This window comes from Zootoca vivipara, chromosome 7, assembly GCF_965207765.1.
Source record: "Zootoca vivipara chromosome 7, rZooViv2.hap1.1, whole genome shotgun sequence".
Lineage (NCBI taxonomy): Eukaryota > Metazoa > Chordata > Lepidosauria > Squamata > Lacertidae > Zootoca > Zootoca vivipara.
The window spans coordinates 81,093,206-81,112,608 of NC_142590.1; the positions used below are offsets into that span (position 1 = coordinate 81,093,206).

The window sequence follows — 19,403 nt, forward strand, 5'->3', positions numbered from 1 at the left end:
AATAATAAAGAGCATTGCCACAAAATTCTTGTCCAGGCAGCAATCTGATCATATACATACTTATTTGGAGGTAAGTTCAGAGTTCTTTACAACTCTCACAGAAGTGTGCAGAAGCCTGGAGCTGTGGCAATCTGGAAGTTGTGTTACTTTAGAAACATGTGTAGGTATAGATGAGGGGTGATCAATGTTTTGGGCTCCAGATACTGTGGACTCCAACTTCAATTAGCCCTAGCTAGCAGGACCAGTGGTCAGGAATAATGAGAGTTGTAGTCTAACAGATCTGGAGGACAACCAAGATAACCTCTGAGATGAATAGCTATGGGAGTTTTGTGTGAAGATGTGTAAAGGTAAAGGGACCCCTGACCATTAGGTCCAGTCGTGACCGACTCTGGGGTTGCGGCACTCATCTCGCATTATTGGCTGAGGGAGCCGGCATACAGCTTCCAGGTCATGTGGCCAGCATGACAAAGCCGCTTCTGGCGAACCAGAGCAGCACACGGAAACGCTGTTTACCTTCCCACTGTAGCGGTACCTATTTATCAGTTTGCACTTTCACATGCTTTCGAACTGCTAGGTTGGCAGGAGCTGGGACCGAGCAACAGGAGCTCACCCCGTCGCGGGGATTTGAACCGCCGACCTTCTGATCGGCAAGCCCTAGGCTCTGTGGTTTAACCCACAGCGCCACCCGCGTGAAGATGTGTAGTGTGCCCAAAAGATACCATATCAAGAACACTTCCTCCCTTCTCTTTTTTCCTGATCTGTTGCTCATTTGTTTTAGACAACTGTAAATGCAGATTTCAAAGAACCAAGGTATTTTAATTTGGATAATCTTTTTTACAAAAGAAGGTTGAAATTGCAAGGACATTGTTGAAGAACAAAGGTGAGATTGTTTAGTCGTGTCCGACTCTTCGTGACCCGTTGTCTTTGTCCATGGAGTTTTCTTGGCAGGGATACTGGAGTGGCTTGCCAGTTCCTTCTCCAGGTGGATCACGTTTAGTCAAAACTCTCCACTATGACCTGTCCATCTTGGGTGGCCCTGCATGGCATAGCTCATAGCTTCTCTGAGTTATTCAAGCCCCTTCGCCACGACAAGGCATTGATCCATGAGATTACGGTGTTAAAACAGGGATGAATAAGACAATGGTGGGATAAACCATTTCAGACAGATTCTTCCTTGCTGCCATGGTTTTCAGAAGCCTTATTCTCCTTTCTAGTCTCCTGTTTGTAGGGTAGAATTGTATTTTAAAATGCTTGTGTATGAGATAGTTTAAATGGTATGATGGGGAAGAGTGATAGCTTAATGGTTGAAGCAGATGTTTTGTATGCAGAAGGTCTTGTGCTCTATCCTCAACATGTCTAGCTTAAAAGGATATCTGGCAGCAAGACTGAAAAAAACAAAGAGCCTCTAATAGTCAGCATAGATAATATTGGGTTACATGGATGACTAGTCTGTTGGTATAAAGTAGCTTTCAGAAATATTGTGGAAAAGATTACCTTACCCACAAAAGATGAATACAGTCATACCTCAGTTTAAGTACACTTCGGTTAACTACTCCGCAGACCCGTCTCTAATGGATTAATCCACTTTCCATTACTTTCAATGGGAAAGTTTGCTTCAGGTTAAGTACGCTTCAGTTTAAGTACCGCCTTCCAGAACCAATTATACTCTTCAGGTTGAGTACTCCGCAGACCCGTCTGGAACAGATTAATCCACTTTCCATTACTTTCAATGGGAAAGTTCGCTTCAGGTTAAGTACGCTTCAGTTTAAGTACACCGCGGACCGTCTGGAATGGATTAATCCACTTTCCATTACTTTCAATGGGAAAGATCGCTTCAGGTTAAGTATGCTTCAGGTTAAGTACGGACTTCCAGAACCAATTATACTCTTCAGGTTGAGTACTCCGCAGACCTGCCTGGAACGGATTAATCCACTTTCCATTACTTTCAGTGGGAAAGTTCACTTCAGGTTAAGTACGCTTCAGGTTAAGTACAGACTTCCGGAACCAATTGTGTACTTAAACTGAGGTACCACTGTAGTTTCAGCAGCTAAATGTTAGTATCCACATTCTTTCTTTATACTCTCTCTCTCTCTCTCTCTCGGCTGTTGCATGAGGAACACCCTGCTCTGCTATTCTGCAGTCTCTGGGTTCCATGCATCATCCTTATGGCATGCTGGTGTTCATCACTACAACCTCATAAGATTAAGATTCCCCAGCTAGTTGTTGCTGTGCCTTTTGAACCCAATCATTCCCAATGTTAGGACCATAGCTCTGGAGTCCGTCACATTGGATGCTGGGTGTTCTGGCATTCTTACTGGAGCTGCAAGGCCTATTTTCCAGCCCCTAAAAATTGCCTGCAGCCATCACCTGTACTAAGCCTGCTTTACCAGAACTGCCTGTTGGAATGCTTTTTTCCTCCATCACCTTCAGGCAGCTGGGTCGCGTTCTTGATGTGGTTGAACAACATTTTATCACGTATGAGATCTTTGCAAGTACCACCTTAGCCTCAATGACTGCTCCAGTTCTTGTACATTGTAATGATTTATATTTTGAAGGCTTGCACCCATCTTCTGATGGATTGGTTCTCAATATGGCATGCAACAGAACACAGCAACAGAGTAAAAAAAAAAAAAACCCACATAGAACCCATACTCCTTAGCCTTTTCTTCTCCCGAAGATGTCCCGCAAGGCAGCAGAGGTTTAGGATCAGAGTTCTCCTCCTTCTAGATGGGCTACCTTCCCAGGTTGACGAGCCTCATCTATTCCTCACTTCCATTTACAGCACGTGCAAAAACCGCCTTCTTGGTTGTTGAATCCCCTATTAGTCTCATCTGCTCAATCTGCCAGAGCCTGTCTTTGCACACAGGGCAAGCCTCTAACTCACCACAGAGGGTTTGAGACCCATCAGCTACTGATTTAGTCAGCCAGTTAAAGCCGTTTCCGGGGTGTGGCCACTGTCACATGCTGACAGCTTCTAGGAACCACAGGTGAGAGCTGAGTGCAGGGTGGGGACCAAAGGTGGACAAGCTACCCCAGAAAGAGCACAGCATGTCCCCCAGCAGAGGTGATACCCTTCCCCTTACACCCCTAACACTCAGCCTTATAGTGAACCTTTAATTAGATTTGTTGATTATTGAACCTGGAACTTTCTCCGTGTAAAGTAGGTGCTCTCCCACCAAGCTGAGATATAGCCACTACAACTCATTGGCAGTGCCTGTCCAAAACCCATATCAATGTGTTCCTTTTGATACATCGAAATAATTTGAGAAGCAGAAGTTTATTAAATTGGTTCATTGTAACTACATATTCTGCTGCTTATTTGCACCACTACTTCACTGTGATATACTAAGCATGAATATTGTTGCTAGGCTGCAAGCAGAGGGCAAGGGCTGGGGCTGACTTTGGATTCATTTTGTAAATGCATGTTCACAGAAACAACTGAAGCATGAGTAGCATTGATGCGTATCAGTAGAAGGAAGGAAGGAAGCAAGCTCTGGATGAGGACAACGCTTGTCCTATCTAATCTAATAATTGTACTTTGCTCAGAAGCTATACCAGTTGCTAGGCTCTCTGAAGGGATGTAGTGACTCACCCTCTTAACAATTTTCCATTCCCCCCCCCCCCTAGTTTGCTACACACAAACACACACACAGCCTTTATCTCACTGTAACTAGGCTATGGCTGAAACATCTCCCTCCATTCGTATTTTGAAAGGGAGAGAAGAACCAACTGTTTTTTCAACTTGCAAACACTTTCTTTGCGATGTGGGATGGAACCACTTTGTAGCAATTCCCATCAATGAACCATAGTTAAAATAAACTATGATTTAATGTAATGGTTTAATGCAGGCATCCCCAAACTTCGGCCCTCCAGATGTTTTGGACTACAATTCCCATCTTCCCCGACCACTGGTCCTGTTAGCTAGGGATCATGGGAGTTGTAGGCCAAAACATCTGGAGGGCCGCAGTTTGGGGAGGCCTGGTTTAATGTGATGTGCACACCAGGCCGTTGTGAATATAAAGTCAAAACAAGCCATTTCTTGCCAGCGGTCACCAGCCAAGTACGGTAACTTTTTTATGAACCTGAGTAAAATGCTAGTGTATTGAAGAAGCGCAACACACTTAACTATTTCGAGGCAGCAAAATAAAACATTTCTGGTGCAACCATATGTAGTTTGCTTCTGTATTTCCAGTGTCTCTCTTAGTTTCAGCCTAAAGATCAATGCATTACAAAATTATATGTACATTGGAAACAAGTGAAGACCCAGTTAAGGCTTCTGCAGAGCAGAGTTCACCTATGAACATCTTTAGATTTATTGTTGCTGATGTAGTGGTTAGATTGTTGAACCTGGGAGACCACTGGTTAGCCTTGAGCCAGTCACTGCCTTTCAGCCTAACCTACACCCAGAGTGGTGGTATGGGGATCAAATGAAGGGTGGGACAACCATGTTCGCCACCTTGAGCTCCTTGGTGAAAAAGGTGGAATAGAAATAAATGTGATTAATTACTTAGTTGCAGTTACATCTAATGATATGAAATCACAGAGACTTATGCAGAAGTTTGAATGTAATCTTGAGCATTTTGTTTTGAAAAGAAGATTCATTTCATCTTATCATAATGCACACTTTTGCACAGGTTTCTGTCTCTTTATTATTTATTTACAGTATTTATAGCTTGCTCTTCATTGAATGTTTTGAATCCCAGAGTAGGGAACAGAATAATAAAAATAATACACAAAAAATTCAAAATCATATAAAAAAGTCTAATAAACAAGTTAGCAATTCTGTCACAAAGTAGACAAGCAGCAAAACAACAGCAAAAATTAAAATGTCACATTTAACTAAATGCCTAGGTAAAAAACAAAACAAATACAAGACATTCAGACAATAAATATTTTCTCATTTCAGCTATTACATATGTGCTATGACTTTAAAAAGAAATTGTACAGAGTCTTTTGTTATAAATGGAATTAATTTGTTGGTTGCTGTGCATCATGCTGTTTCCTTTCACATAATCATATTGCTGTAACAGGCAGCTAGGGTAATTAAGTGAACAGCACAACCCTAGTAAACAGCAATGGATATGATAAGTTGCTTGCATTCTGAATAGTAGTCCATCTTGAATTGATAAGGTGCATACAGTAAAGCTGATCACACGTTTATGACATCAACTATTTTAAATCTCATTAAAGATTTTTTCTTAAAAAAAAATTCACAACACTAGCAGTGCTATCCAATACATGTCTACTTGGAAGTAATTAAGTTCAATGTTTTGTTCAAGTATATTCTCTTCTTAACAGAGCAATTGGCCCAAGGTAAATGTACAGTAGTCTGTTCTGATTTTTTAAATCAGTTCTCAAATCAAACTTTTGTGAATGGGAGGTTTTGATTCCTACACTTGCGTGCCACTGGGATCCACATTTGTTTCTCTTGATTTTGATAACAATTTGCAGAGTTCTTGAATTTTAACAAGAGGGCCATAATAGCTCCTTGGAAACGGTTGTGAGTGCTGCTGTTTCTTGTGGCTGTGGTGAGAATCTTTGCGTTCATGTTATGTTTCTTTAGCTGTCTCAGTTGCCTTCATGAAGGCAATATGCTCAAAAGACTCAGTAATTGGAAGGTGAAGATGTTTATTCCTTGCTGCATTTCTTATTTTATTCTGTAACTGGATTTCACAGTCCCTTATAGCACCAGCAAAAAGTGGCAAAAGGTAATTGGAATTGCTGGGCTATTGCTCACCACATTCTTGCCAATGGTGTTGAATATCATATGTATGTACAGTACAATATCTGGTTCACTGATGTGCAACTGGTTTCTGGTGCTTAGTTCCTTTGGAAGGGATGCATCCATACTTAGGTTTCCACCATTAAAAAGCTCTTGGTAGGGGGATCCTTCATAGCACTCTGTTGCCTACTTCCACATAAGTTAATGGCTCCCACTGATAAAGTTTTGGGGGCTACCGTTGGGGAAAACATAAAGGTAAAATGTGCTCCCTTTCCCCCGACATTGGACAGGTCCCACTAAATTTTCCACCTATGCCTGTAACCTCTCTCCACTCACTACTTGGTTATTTCACTCACTACTTCTCAGTTGCAACTCCTTTGTTCTTTCGTACAGAAGAGGCATTCATTTTTATAAGGGGGTGGAATCATGAAAAGCTGGGATCCTGCCCCAGAATACCATTACAGCACATCCAGTCACTAAATCCAGAAAATAAATACAGCCCATCACACTGATGGACACTTTGCTAGTGTCCTAACTAGTGTTTCAGTGGCTTTCCTTTGATTTTTCTCTGTTCTAGACCTTGATTCTAAAACTTAGCGTTGTGGAGCTGTTTGACAGTGGAACAGACTCCCACAAGAGGTGTTGGACTCTCCTTCCTTGGAGCTTTTTAAGCAGGTTGTGTGGTCATCTGTCATGTTGAGATTCCTGCATTGCAGGGGGTTGGGCTAGATGACTCTTGGGGTCCCTTTCAACTCTACAATTCTATGATGCAGTGCTGGCTCCCACAAGAAAGCCAGCATTATGGTCCCTTGCTTGAAAACCCTGTGGAAAAGAGAAACATAACTGAAGATTACAGTGGTTTGTTTAAAAAGCTAATTTCACATTACTGATGCATGTGAGAAAAATCCCCACCTGCAGTCGGCCAGTTTCCATAGCTTAAATCTAGTCAAAATATCAATTCCACCCCCCACCTTGAAGTAAGTGTGCTATGTCAGTGATTCTCTACAAGATACGAAGCATATGAGATTCATATGCTGATGTGTGTGTGGTTTTTTTAAATGTTATCGTTAAAAAAAATACTTGAGAGCAAGGGACATGGGGGTTAGTTTCCCAAATAAATAGTGGAGCAGATGACTGGTCCTGAGGTTAGAGGTTATTTAAAATAAACTCCACTGCCAAAGAAAATTCTCGTGGTTGTGGGAAAATGTTTAATGGCTTGTTCTGATGACTTTCTGGTTAAGCTGCAGGTCAAAGCAGGAGGAGGCCTGGCTACTTTTTCACTGTGGTGGGGGGGCCTTCATCTGGCTGCTGTACAGTAGACTTGGTGTAACTCCCACTAGCTGGCTGGTAACAGTGAGACCTTTTTGAAGCCATGAAAGAAACCCAGTAGAACAGTATGCTCCTACGGTCTGCTTTTCTGTGGCTTAGATTCTCTACCTATAAAAGAGGAACAAGCATCGCTATTGTATACGTAGCTGAAGGCATTCATAACTCCTAAAGCCTTCCGTGTTCAACTGGAAAGGAGCATTTGTCAAAGCGCAAAATGATGGCATGCTTCTAAGAAACCTCGGAATTCACTGCAATGGGATTCCTCGGTCTCTGGTTTCCTTGTGGAGGTAGAAAATAAGACACTTTCCCTTTTATGCTATTTTGGCTGCTGAATATATGGTGTATGCTCTGTTGTAATTACTGTAACAGCTAATCTAGGCCGTTGACTTGGATCCCTATGGTGAATGTAGCAATTGTTTCTGGGATGGTGAGGGGAAAGGGAGCATGCCTAAGGAAAACGTTGTGTTGCGTGCTGCTGCCACCTCACCAAACAACCTTACCATCTTGTTGAGCAGAGGTAGGAATTGGGCTCTGTTAGCTTTGCCCTGTAGCTTTCAGGGAACAGGGGTTTTCACTGCAAACTAGGTCTAGCAGTGGAGTCCTGCAAACAAAGAGCTCTATTCCCAAAGTCAGTCTTTTATGAATGCATAGAGATGTTGGGTGAGGCGCATCCTTCCTGTGGCTGCTTTTTATTTTTCTAGATCCTGTTTATGAGCACTCAGTTAAGTGGCTGAAAGCAAAATGTTTGCCTGGCGTGTATTCCTTTTTGCCCATCATTACGGCAGTGATCATGTGCAGCGTTAGTAGAAATTATCTGGCTTCTGAGTCATATCCAGATTGCTTTCTCTCATCCCACACAGTGTATAAAAAGGCCACCTTGATTTGCAGTTCAGCTTTCAGCAGTTCCCAATACAGTAAATAATTTGCACGTTCACCTTGCAAGTCTGAATTAGGGCTGAGGTGGATAGGGAGGTAGATCTAAAAGGGACAAGTGTTTGCTTCCATTGACAAAAAGACTTGGTTCACACCTAAAATGAAGGCTGTCTCTGTGAAAGCAGGCCTCATTATGGGTTTTTTTCTCTTATAAGCAAGATTTTGTGAAACACTTATAGCTGCAATGGGTTAAAATATTTGAGCAATCTTTTTCAGAGCCTTCTTTGTTAAATAATGTCTTTTTAGGCTCGTTTCCAAACTTCATCTTCTGCTTAAAATATAAGGACAATAAAACTAGCAGTCATTTAGCTTCAGCGGAATGAGATGGTAGAATAGACTTGTAATACTTGAGATTGCAGGTGGCAGAGGGTTTATCAATTTATCCAGCACAGAGTTGAGCATGCTTAAACAGTGGACCACCACCTGTATTCTTGGGGAAGTGGGGAAAGCCGGGTGGTGGTGGTTAGAAATATATTGTTACAGATCTAGAGTTAGTGAATTTTAGAAATTAGTAAAATGGTAGAATGTAGATATTATTTGGAAAATTGAAGGGAAGATGCTGGGCCAGTGGAAAACATACAGGCTGAGCTTCCTTTCCAGGCCAGCGCCTCACCTTGAATATTTATTTATTTATATTTATCTATTAAATTTATAAACCGCCCTCCGTCAAACGATCTCAGGGTGGTTCACAGAATAGAGGCCATGAGCATGACAAAAGGTGTTGATGGCTCTTCACAGAGAAATCCAGAGGTTTTCAAGGTTACGTTGAGCAAGGGTGTGGGTTACAGGGAAAATGTCACCTTTTCAAACTAGGTTTGGCATAACAGGCAGAAGGGGAGGAATTGCTTGGCAAGAGGTGCTCGGGGGAACAAGGAGGAGGAAATAGGGAGAACTCAATGTGGGTGCTTTGGCAGGCTGCCACAGAGGCATAGAGATGTCTTGGAACCAGATGCGGCACTGCTGTGAGGAGCAGTTCCTTCTTGAGATGTAATGCTCTGATCTCTCTCCAAAGCAGACCCAGGTGTAAATATGCGTTAATAAACCATTATTTATTAAGGACATGACAGTCTCTGCTACGTGTTGATTCCCAATGGAAACATGACCCTGGGTAACCAGCTAGTACCCCCTAGACTCTTGCTGCTCGGCAGATTCTGGGGATGGTGCACAACCTTTGCAACAATATATTGTGACTTGATGAGAGTCGTTCATAGCTGGTAATGCTTTACTCAGTGGCTTGTGAGTAGTAAGTTATGGAGAACATGCACCACCTGCATTGCTAGAGCGTTTTATTATATAAAATTCAGAGAGGTAAAACATTAAAGTGTGGAAATAAACTGTTTTTCAGTGCTTCAAAAATAATCTCCCTTTCTCTTACAAGTGAAACAATAGGTCACTTTTTCACATACACTTATTAACAGGGGGGAAAAATGGTTTTGTGAATTGTATATGACCTTTGGGCCTTCTGTGGACCGCCCCTGTTCTAACATGTTCATCTTAAATTAAAACAACAACAACAAGCATTCAGATACATATCTCTGTCCTGAAAACCACAAGCACACAGATTCATGCATTTAGTATGGGGTTGTTTTTTTTAACCTGACATTAGAAAACTTGCAGCCATCACACATCACACAGTTATAATTAAATTTGGTTTCAAAATCTTAGGCAATAATTAATTTAATAGTTTATAAGATTACCTTTTCCCTGTAAGCCTTCTTGTAAACTTTCAGTTCAAAACATATATAATGTCTGGCATTCAATTGAAATAATGCAATGTCTTTGTTCAGTGCCATCTGTTCCTTCACTGCCGCTTTCTTTTCCGTAAACGGGCTTAATTCTTCCTTCCATCTGAATCAAGGCATATGGTGCACTGAATTTCAGCTTTTTACCACGGATTCTTCACTTAGTCGCAGGATGATTGTAGACTGTATATACACTGGTTGCTTCTCTAGTTAATGTACAACTTGATTTTTTGATGAGTGGGGGCAAATTCAGGACAATCCTAACCCCTTGAGCAGCACTGCTGGAGGGCGTGCAGATTTGTCAGGGAGAGCCTCTGCTGCTGTGGAGGTCCCTGCTGTGCCTTCCAGAAGCTACCACTGGTGGTGGTGCTTGTAATAAAATACTGCTGAAACATTTAAAATTTTGTTCCTTGATTTTAATCAAAGGAATCTTTAATTGAACCCAGTGTTGATTAACATTGCTTCCATATTTCGGGGTGGTGATAGTAGTCTGGAAAAATCAGTATTGGTAAAGACACTGGATTCAGAACACGTTGTCTCTTCTTTCTGTTAAAATGTTTCTTTCTTTTTTACGCCCTCAGATGTAGAACATGCTACTGTATTGCACAGATTCCATAACTGATATGTGCTTTGGAATGTACACTTTTTTTAATTTAAAAAAGCACTTCTTCTTTTGTTCTGCTTTGTTCTCTAAATATTTGCAACGGTTATTTCAGCTTTTCTGCTTCACGTTGAAATGTATGTTCTTGCAAATACCAGTGTGCTTCCAGTGGGACTTCAGCCTGCTGGAGTACCTTACGCCTATAATGCCTCTCCATGCATTCCATCACAAGTGGATAGGTTGCCGGCTCAAATTTGTTGGCGAACAAGTAGGGAGATTCGCGGATCCACTTTAAGTCCCCAAGACCATACACACAAATGTCTCTGACATAATGGCCTGCAAAAGCGAAATAGCAAATGACAACCCCAGATTGCATGCAACACAGAAAGGGAAATATATGGTGGACATTTTACATTAGAGGTGTTGTTTAAGCAAGGTCCCACTAAACCCTAGGATTCCTATTTTTTTTTTTTACAACATTTACTTTTGATCCTGCACAAATTCTATCTCTCTGAACATGATTAACAAAAGATGGGACTTCTTAGAGGTGCAGTATCCATCATAAATGCATCCAGATATGTTTTAAAATTAATGCAGATCATTAAGGAATAAATGAACCCCTTTTCTTATTCACAAACCATGTGTTTCTTAGGTGCAAGCTAAATAAGGTTGGTAATGTATTAATGTAGGTTTGTCAGATTAGGAAAGGGACCCAGGTTAAAATCCCTGAATTGTGATGATAAACTGAGGGGGTGATGATCATGTATGCTGCCCTGAGCGCCATCACTGAAAGCTGGGGGATATAAATAAACACATTGCTGTAAAATTGCTACTGGATTCTCAGCCCGTTATATCTGTTCCTACATATGTCAGTGCACGTTGCTTTTAAAAAAGTGCTTTGTGAATGAATATTGAGGTACATATTGGAAATCAATTATAGGAAAGGAGTTACAATTATCTAGTAGAAGCAACTCATCCCTTCACCAGCTGCAGTTTTCTTAGCTCTGTTGCTGTACAGCCTCCATTTCCTCAGTGGGGAGACTGTTACCTAACTTGCATGTTTTACTGCTCAGTTCCCATCCAAATGCATGGAAGTTGTGCATTCTTTGTGTTTGGCAGATGGCTGTCCCAGGGGATGTGTGCTGTGTGCAGTTTATTATATTTACCTTTGCAGCCGTTGTGGTTTTTCCCTTCTTGATCTCTCCACTTGATAGCACGTATGTTTCCTTCCCACTGTGCATCTGGTGTTGCACCTGGAGCATCTAACAACCAAATTGAAAGCAACATTAGCCGTTATTTTGTTTGAATTCATAGGCCACCTCGCAGTATTGTTACTCCCAAAGGTGGCTAGCAATCCCGAGCTTTTCTGGGCTGGGGGGTTCCTCTTCTATTTGCAGTTCCAATATTTCCTCATCCCATGAGATACACTAAATATTCAGCAACCATAGCTCTATTTAGAAAAGCATTGCATTTTGTTCTGAAAGGTGGTGGTAGTGCAGGAATCCTTCATCGCTATGTCAAAATTCAGTGATGCAAGTTCCAACATCTGGAGATGCCTCTGAAAAATTCTGCCCAATATGAACTTGCATGGTTCAGGGGTGCCAATTGTTCTCCATTAGAGCACCACACGTTCCAGAAAGATGTGATCGTGTCTGATGTAGGGAAACTGGCATAACACCCTTTATAATTCCCCATTGCTTGCAAGGAGCGGCCTGCCAGGAGCTCTCTAAGGAAAAGAAGGAGAGAGAGCTTAGAAGGCTTTAGATACTACTAGAATGAATTCTACTGACTCTGATATCCCTGGCAGGCAGATAGGAGATGCTGTTGAGAGACCTTGCATGAGTGAGACCTTCAACTCCAGTCTCCAGTCTCATGCTCATACTTCTAAATCTACGACTACAGACCCTCATATGGGACAATTCTACCAACCTAGAAAGGGGATGTCCAACATAACCAAGGTTTGGGCCTCCCCATTTAGCCTGTGAGCAGTTTTTTCAAAGGCCATGCCCATACGTTCTACACCTGTTGGCCTATGTGACACCAGATGTGTAGCAGGTAAAGAATGCAACTAGATTGACAGAGGGTTTATGGGCACCACCAGTCAGCTGACAACCAGTGTACTTGCATAGTGCTGGGTGTGGTGCTTTGCAAGCTTCAACACTCATTTGATAACCCTTTGGACACAGAATTTGTTTCAAACCACATGGGCAAAATATTGGTTGCCTGCCACCATTGTGCTGTCAGCAGCCGCACCCACATATCACACTTGGCCTAGCGTCTGGATCTAGTTCCTCCTTATTCCTGTTATAAACATTGCCTAGAACACCTAGTATCGTAACAGTTTGTGGAATTGGTAGACCCTATATCAATACCGAGTGGTTTTACAGTGTTATTTTCTATTTAAAGGTAGAAGAGGCTTGATTTCGATTTTTAAAATATACATTCAGATAAAACCTAAGGATTGAAAAAAATCTGCTTTTCCTGCCTATAATTTATTTAAAAACAAACAAGAACAACAACCAATGGGTTGTGTGGAGTCAGGAAAAGCCCCTTAAAAATCAGGATTTTTCTCATTTCATACCTGGCAAGTTGACATCACATTTCAGTGTTGAAAACTGTTGGTTTAATATTTACTGAGTGCTGAAAGGGTCAAATGATGGGGAAATAGCTTAGGGAAACTGAATTCACTGGCTCCTGGACTTGAATATTCAAGACTTGGAAGCAGTGTTCAGTATAAATAGCTGCTTACCTGGTAGGCGGTTGAGGGTGACCCAGTAGTGCTCATCCGGACTATAGGTATCCCTTGACCATTCAAGCAAATCTTTTGCACGTGTGTCAGTCAGTATAAACTCTACGAATTCTCTTGTGAGTACATAGTAAGCACCCCCAAAATAAATAGTCAAATTATGGGGAGGTTCACTTTTCACATTCTTCGTTGGATACACATAAGATTTTTCTGAATGCACATATTCTTTGTAACTCACATGTGTCCGGTGTTTCATATGAGGCGGTTGAACAATTCCTGGGGTCATATTTTTACCATTCCATTTGCTTTTGATGTACTGCATAAGTTCCTTGTTAGTTTTGATGGGATAATCCTGGCCACAAAGATTAATAACATAATTCCATTGATTTTTTGAATGAATCAAGTCCTTCATACAGTTGATATCGGCTTGTAATCTGGAAAATCCTGCGTAGACAACATTCTCTGTCCTCGAAGCGATAAAAATATTTTCAAAACAGTTAACCAGGGTTTGCACAGCCGACTTGTAATCCTTTGATGATTTTTTGTCAATGTGTATACAGTAAACATTCTGAGGCACATAAATGGCTCTGAGTAATTTTATAAACATGTCCAGCTCCTTGTGAATGGTGATGATGTACGCCAAGGAGAAGTTGCCTTCTTCTTCTGACAGAGGACTTGTAATGAAGTGGAGTCTCTTCTGAAGTGCCGAGCAGTTGCAAGGCGTCTGTATACAGGTAGACATTTCTTGCCTGCGGATAACCTGCTGGCACAAGTGGCCAATTTGAGGAGCAGCATCTTTCCCATCAAAGAGGGCCGAGCAAAGCTCATCGGGGTAATCGCCACACTCTGCTAATTCTGGGAGGAATTTTTGCTCATCGCCTTCCTTGGGGATTGTATTCCTTATGTAGACAAAAGCAAAGATGATAATGCAACCCACGATGCATATAAAAAAGCCTGATTTTGCTGTCTCAAGTAGGTTCATCTTTTGCACTCCAGCTGTTTTGTTCTGACCATTGTTCAGTGAAACAGTGTTCAGTTGTACCTGAATGGGGAAGAAAGAAAAATTAGTGTTTCGTTACCTGCACCCTGATGACGTGTTCATTCCGTTAGAGGCAACCGGGGTTGAACTTGTGGTGAAAATTTTGTTTCCTAAATGACGTGTGTTCTGAAAGACAGGCTTAATTGTGGCTTAAGCTTCTACAGTTGGCTGTAGATTTTCTTATTTTTTTGAAGCAATTTTCAGTTTTTGTTCCTGGTAAAACCAGACATGATGGTGGCAGGTGTGGCTTTTACCAAATCCATTCTATTGACATCAGCTCAGCAATTCTACAGTTTCTTTAGGCTGAATGCACCCTGTTCCTGGAAGGGTGGAGACAGGGTTTAAGTCTGAGAAAAAAAATGCAATGTCTAATCTTTTAAAACCAGGATCCAAAGAGCTATTTAGTTGCATCTAGCTCTTTTAATTTTTTAATTTGTTGGGTTTTTTTTTTATCCACACCCTCCCCCCCCCCCGGCCCTCTGTGCAATTGCTTTTGCAACTTCCCTGGGTTTACCGTTCAGTATTTTGAGGAGGGAGAGCACAGTTGCTGGCTTGAGAGACACAATGCAAAGTCCTGTTGTTTCAGTGGGTCTAGATGCACAATTGTCTGCATCCTGGCAGCAATTTATAATTTTTTTTTAGCATGCATGCCATCATATATATCAGGCATGTCCAACCCTTTGATCGCAGGGGTGTTCCTAGTCGATCGCGAGACTAATTAACCCCCCCAAAAGCTCAACAACTTTGGTTAGCCCCCCCCCCCCAAAGCTCAAAAACTCTTGGCAATGAGAGTGGGTAGATCACTGCCAGTTTGTTTGTTTTTTAATGTTGGGAGTAAATCGCAGTCTTTTGGAAGTTGGATGTGCTTGATATATATAAATTTTGTTTCCTATACAGTATATGATTCACCATCCCTTTACTGAAATGGGTTTTTCTCCAAGAAGAGTAGGGATCTTCTGTTCTAGTAATACAACCAATACATAACCACTTTGACAGCAATTTGTCACTGCAGAAAAGGCCACACTGTTGCCACTGTTGTAACAAAATTCAAATTACAGTGGTACCTCTACTTACAAATTCAATGCGTTCCAAACACACATTTGTAAGTAGAAAAAAATTGTAAGTTGAATCCCATAGGAATGCATTGGGAGAAAAAATTCGTAAGTAGAAAAAATCCTATCTAAACCGCATCCAAGATGGCGGACGGAGCTCCATTCGTAAGTAGAAACATTCGTAAGTAGAGTTATTCGTAAGTAGAGGTACCACTGTAAAGCATTTTTATTATTTACTTTTTATTAGCACTAAGCATGCTTTTGAATGCAGTTTATAAAATGAAAATCAGTGTTTAACACACTTCATTGTTCTCCTAGGTAAAACATTCTAACCCTAGCCACATTGTTTTGCCTTGCTCTAACCCTAGCAACATTGTTTACTATTTCACATGTTTACCTTTCTGAACGTGGTCTTACACAAACTTGACTTCGTTGTAACATCCTACGCTTCTCAGCACAGTGGTATGTTTTCTTGCAGCTCAGAAGTCAAGTCTCTGTCCTTGAACTCTTACGGTAGATGCTGGATATATGCAGTACTAGAGGGGAAAAAATATTTAGCAGAAGGAGCAGTCTGTTGAAATGCTTTGTGACCCTAAATAGGTGGTCAGGCAGTATGGATTTCACCATGGTTTTCCAGGTTTGTACACTTTATTCAGTAGAAATAATGCCAAAATGTGGAATAAAAAATATCACGTAGTTGCTGTTTTGTCCAGCACTGATGATAATTTGAATTCCTCCTATCTGATCAACAGCCTTCACAGAAATATATTTAGATTATTATTATTTTCTTTAGCTGGTTCCCCCCCCCTAATATCTAAGCTTTAGTTTTAATCAGTTATACTTATTCAACCTGCATACATATTCTGACTCCAATGTTTAAACAAAAACAAAACACATTCTGAGAGGCACTCGCAGAAGAAATGCAGCTCATTTTCCTTACCAGCCTATCCTGGTCTTCAACTCAGAAGAGTGTCCTTTTCCCCAGTTCATTGTGCTGATGAAATCCTTTCTGTGTAGTGCTAGATGGAAGATGCATCCATTTTGCTGCTTACTCCTGTCTCTCTCTTAGTCACACTGCTCTTCTGCGGTGCTGTCTCTGCAGGCCTAAGGAAAACATCAGGAATAGTAGTCCCAGCAGAATAGCGTTTGCTTAGAGACTCATAGGGGATTGGCTTACTGTGTAAACATACACATGGAAGCAATCCGGCGTATTCTTAATGCAAGCCTCATGCGTCCACTGAATCTGCAAAGGTTCAGTTCTCGCATCAGGTTTTGGATGATGTGAGGAAGGAGGGGGAAGAAGGGGGAGGAGGAGGGAGTCTTTGAAAGGTGGGCGCAAAGTTTTCTCAGCAAAACAGAATCACGCTTGCTCTGAGATTGCAGTCTGCTGCCAAGTGACTAACAGAGCCAAGAATAGATTAGCATAATGGACATTATGTACCCTGTTGTGAGGGTTAGAGTGTGTTTAAGGGGTGTTACAGTAGGGAAGTGCTGGCTGTGTCACAGAGCCAGAAAGGCTGCGCTACGGTGGGTGAGCGATTAAAAAAAAGGGAGTAGAAAACCGCTCTGGATTAGGCAGACCTACGGCTGATGTTGTAACAACACTGCCACCGGGAAGTGCGTGAGCAGAGCATTGGGGGTACAGTTCACTAAAGGTTTTAAAAGCCTCTGCACATGCAAACATCACTGAAAAGCAAATATGCATCCTTAAGATCCACCCTGCCTACCTAGACAGACTGAAGCCACTTGCATTTGTAACTGACATTTCCCTGCTATAAGAGGCTAGGAGGAGAGCCAGCGTCGGCTGTATTCAAGGTCAGACTGTGGCAGGACACACAAAATGCGACTCCAGACACGTTTGACAGGAACTGTCACCAGGACATCACGCTGCAGCATTTCACAGATGGAAATAGGGATGTTCTTCCCTGCTTGCCATGCCACTGTTTCGAACACAAAGTATTAATGCCTGAGCAACAGCATCAAAAACAGATTGCTGAAGACCCTTCTCCACCTGCCGGTGTCTCTGTTCTGCAGATATTTCAAAGTAAAGGTTTTGTTCTTTTGAGTAGAGATGCTAGGAAAACATCATTGTCCTAATAATAGGTCGTCAGCAATTCAGAATGAAGCAAAAGAGGAAACAGCGCTAGGAGCACTGATGCTTTAGTACATTTGGGTTGATGTGCATTTGCACTAGAAATTTTTCTGAGGCTGCATTGTACCCTGCCATGGTGTGACTTTAAATGTAGGTTTCCTGGTCCTGCTCATAAGGTCCTCCCTCATTTTATGTTCCTCTTTGAGTGGCTTATACCTGATTGTCTCTCACCCATTATATATCCAGTCATTGATCATTGTAGGTGAAGGCTTCCTGCAGGTACCATCTTATCAGGTGGTCTCCACACAATATAGGAATCAGGCATTTAGTATGGTGGTACCAACCCTTTGGAATTCCCTCCGGTTAAATATTAGGTGCCCGCACTGTTATCTTTTCAGTACCTACTGAAGACCCACCTCTTTCAACAAGTCTTTTTAGTAGAGACCTTTCCTAGTATTGGAATTGTTTTTAGATATTTTGGTTGTTTAGACTCTTTAGGGGGGATAAAGGTAAAGGGACCCCTGACCATTAGGTCCAGTCGTGACCGACTCTGGGGTTGCGCGCTCATCTCGCATTATTGGCCGAGGGAGCCGGCGTATAGCTTCCAGGTCATGTGGCCAGCATGACAAAGCTGCTTCTGGCAAACCAGAGCAGCACATGGAAACGCCGTTTACCTTCCCGCTGTAGCGGTTCCTATTTATCTACTTGCATTTTGACGTGCTTTCGAACTGCTAGGTTGGCAGGAGCTGGGACCGAGCAACGGGAGCTCACCCCGTCACAGGGATTCGAACTGCCGACCTTCTGATCAGCAGGCCCTAGGCTCAGTGGTTTAACCACAGCGCCACCTGGGTCCCTCTTTAGGGGGGATATAAAGGCAATTAATAATGCCATTTAGTTGTTCTTTAAAAGCGATTCCAGTGCACCTTAAAGACTACCAAATTTATTACAACGTAGCTTTCATGGGCCACCACAGACAGAAGGCCATGCAGGCTAATGTCATAATAAATGTGTTAGGCTTCTATCCAACACAAGTGCTATTCAGACTAGACCCTCTGAAATTATTGCACAAATACTCTGAGTATAACTTAGTTGCATACAATCTTTATGTATGCAAAGGACGCTCTTGTTTTTGCAGTAATGCTCTTAACACAGATAACACAGAATTTTAAACCAAATTGATAAAGAGGGTGACTCCTGTGCTGGATCCAAAGAGGAGGGGCAACAGAAACAGGATGGTTCTGGCTAGTTATTTATCTTCTAGAAACTTAATGAAAAAATGCAAACAAAATTAAAGGTATCCCTGAAATCATATGTACCCCTTGAAAATTAGAGACAACAATAGATGTAAGGTGGTGGAGGAATTATCTATCATATTTCGCCTAGAGCAGGCACGTCCAACTTCCAAGAGACTGCGATCTACTCCCAGTATAAAAAAACTGGCAGTGATCTACCCATCAAAGTTGTTGAGCTTTTTGGGGGGGAGGATGAGCCAAAATAGTTGAGCTTTTCTTTGGGGGGGCCATAGGGGTCCTGAGAACATCCAGGATCGACCAGAGACACCCCGCGATCGACCGGTAGATTGTGATCAACCTGTTGGACACCCCTGACCTAGAGTTTTGCAATATCCACCATCTTTATTCTGTTTTTCAATCCCTGATTATCATGTTGTAGAAACTTCACTACTATCAAAGAGTGTTTTCCTTTTTAAAAAAATAACATTTGAGTATACAATTGAAGCATATTTTGAGACTTCCATTTCCTTATTAGATATTTAGAGGGATTCGTGGGGCAAATCTCATAGGATAATAGAACGATGCCTGTGTTCAGTTTGTACTGCAAAGGCACAACAGAGCTGCTGGTGGAATTGGAGCAGACAGAGGTACCGTACTTGGAAGTAAACCTTTACAGACCCTGAGTAAAGTACAGCCATTCCTTTCTTATTAACTGCTGCAAGCTTGAGAAAAGTTATTTTGTAATGGTGATGCGTGTATTAATGTTTAATGAGGAGGGGGCCAAAGCTCAGTATTCAAACCTGCGCATTGTATGCCATCGGTCACTGGTTCATTCATCAGCACCTTCACTTTAGGGTTTCAGATAACAACCTCAACTGTTTTTGAAGAGCTACTATCATTCAAAGTAAACACTAC

The 19,403-nt window shown here is 41.8% G+C and overlaps 2 protein-coding genes across 6 annotated transcripts in view; one reads left to right on the forward strand and one right to left on the reverse strand.

Moving 5' to 3' along the window:
- Positions 1 to 19,403, forward strand: part of RTF2 (replication termination factor 2) — a 58,573-nt gene that overhangs the window by 16,829 nt on the left and 22,341 nt on the right. The gene's annotated exons all lie outside the window — the stretch shown is intronic.
- LOC118089558 (putative beta-1,3-galactosyl-O-glycosyl-glycoprotein beta-1,6-N-acetylglucosaminyltransferase 7) lies at positions 4,615 to 16,411 on the reverse strand. Of its 5 annotated transcripts, XR_015951177.1 has the most exons (6): positions 16,105 to 16,411; positions 15,562 to 15,700; positions 13,077 to 14,115; positions 11,494 to 11,589; positions 9,682 to 10,663; positions 4,615 to 6,544 (listed from the first exon to the last, which is right to left on the reverse strand). XR_015951177.1 is itself a non-coding variant. In XM_088674675.1 (5 exons), the coding sequence occupies exons 3-5, from the start codon at positions 14,053 to 14,055 to the stop codon at positions 6,522 to 6,524; spliced, it is 1,098 nt and encodes a 365-aa protein (XP_088530801.1). In that variant the 5' UTR covers positions 14,056 to 14,115; positions 15,562 to 15,700; positions 16,105 to 16,411; the 3' UTR covers positions 4,615 to 6,521. The 5 variants fall into 5 exon arrangements, 3 of the variants coding, with proteins under 3 accessions (XP_088530801.1, XP_088530799.1, XP_088530800.1); XM_088674675.1 differs by lacking the exon at positions 9,682 to 10,663; XR_015951178.1 differs by lacking the exon at positions 4,615 to 6,544 and having other exon boundaries at positions 9,254 to 10,663; positions 11,494 to 12,053.

Bases quoted from the DNA above. Each gene is read 5' to 3' on its own strand.
- LOC118089558 (XM_088674674.1), bottom strand. From the start codon at position 14,055: ATGAACCTACTTGAGACAGCAAAATCAGGCTTTTTTATATGCATCGTG. The intron at 11,590-13,076 runs GTAAGCAGCTAT...TTTGGTTGTTAG, and splicing joins CACCCTCAACCGCCTACCAG to ATGCTCCAGGTGCAACACCA. The intron at 10,664-11,493 runs GTAAATATAATA...TCGCTTTTGCAG, and splicing joins AAACCACAACGGCTGCAAAG to GCCATTATGTCAGAGACATT.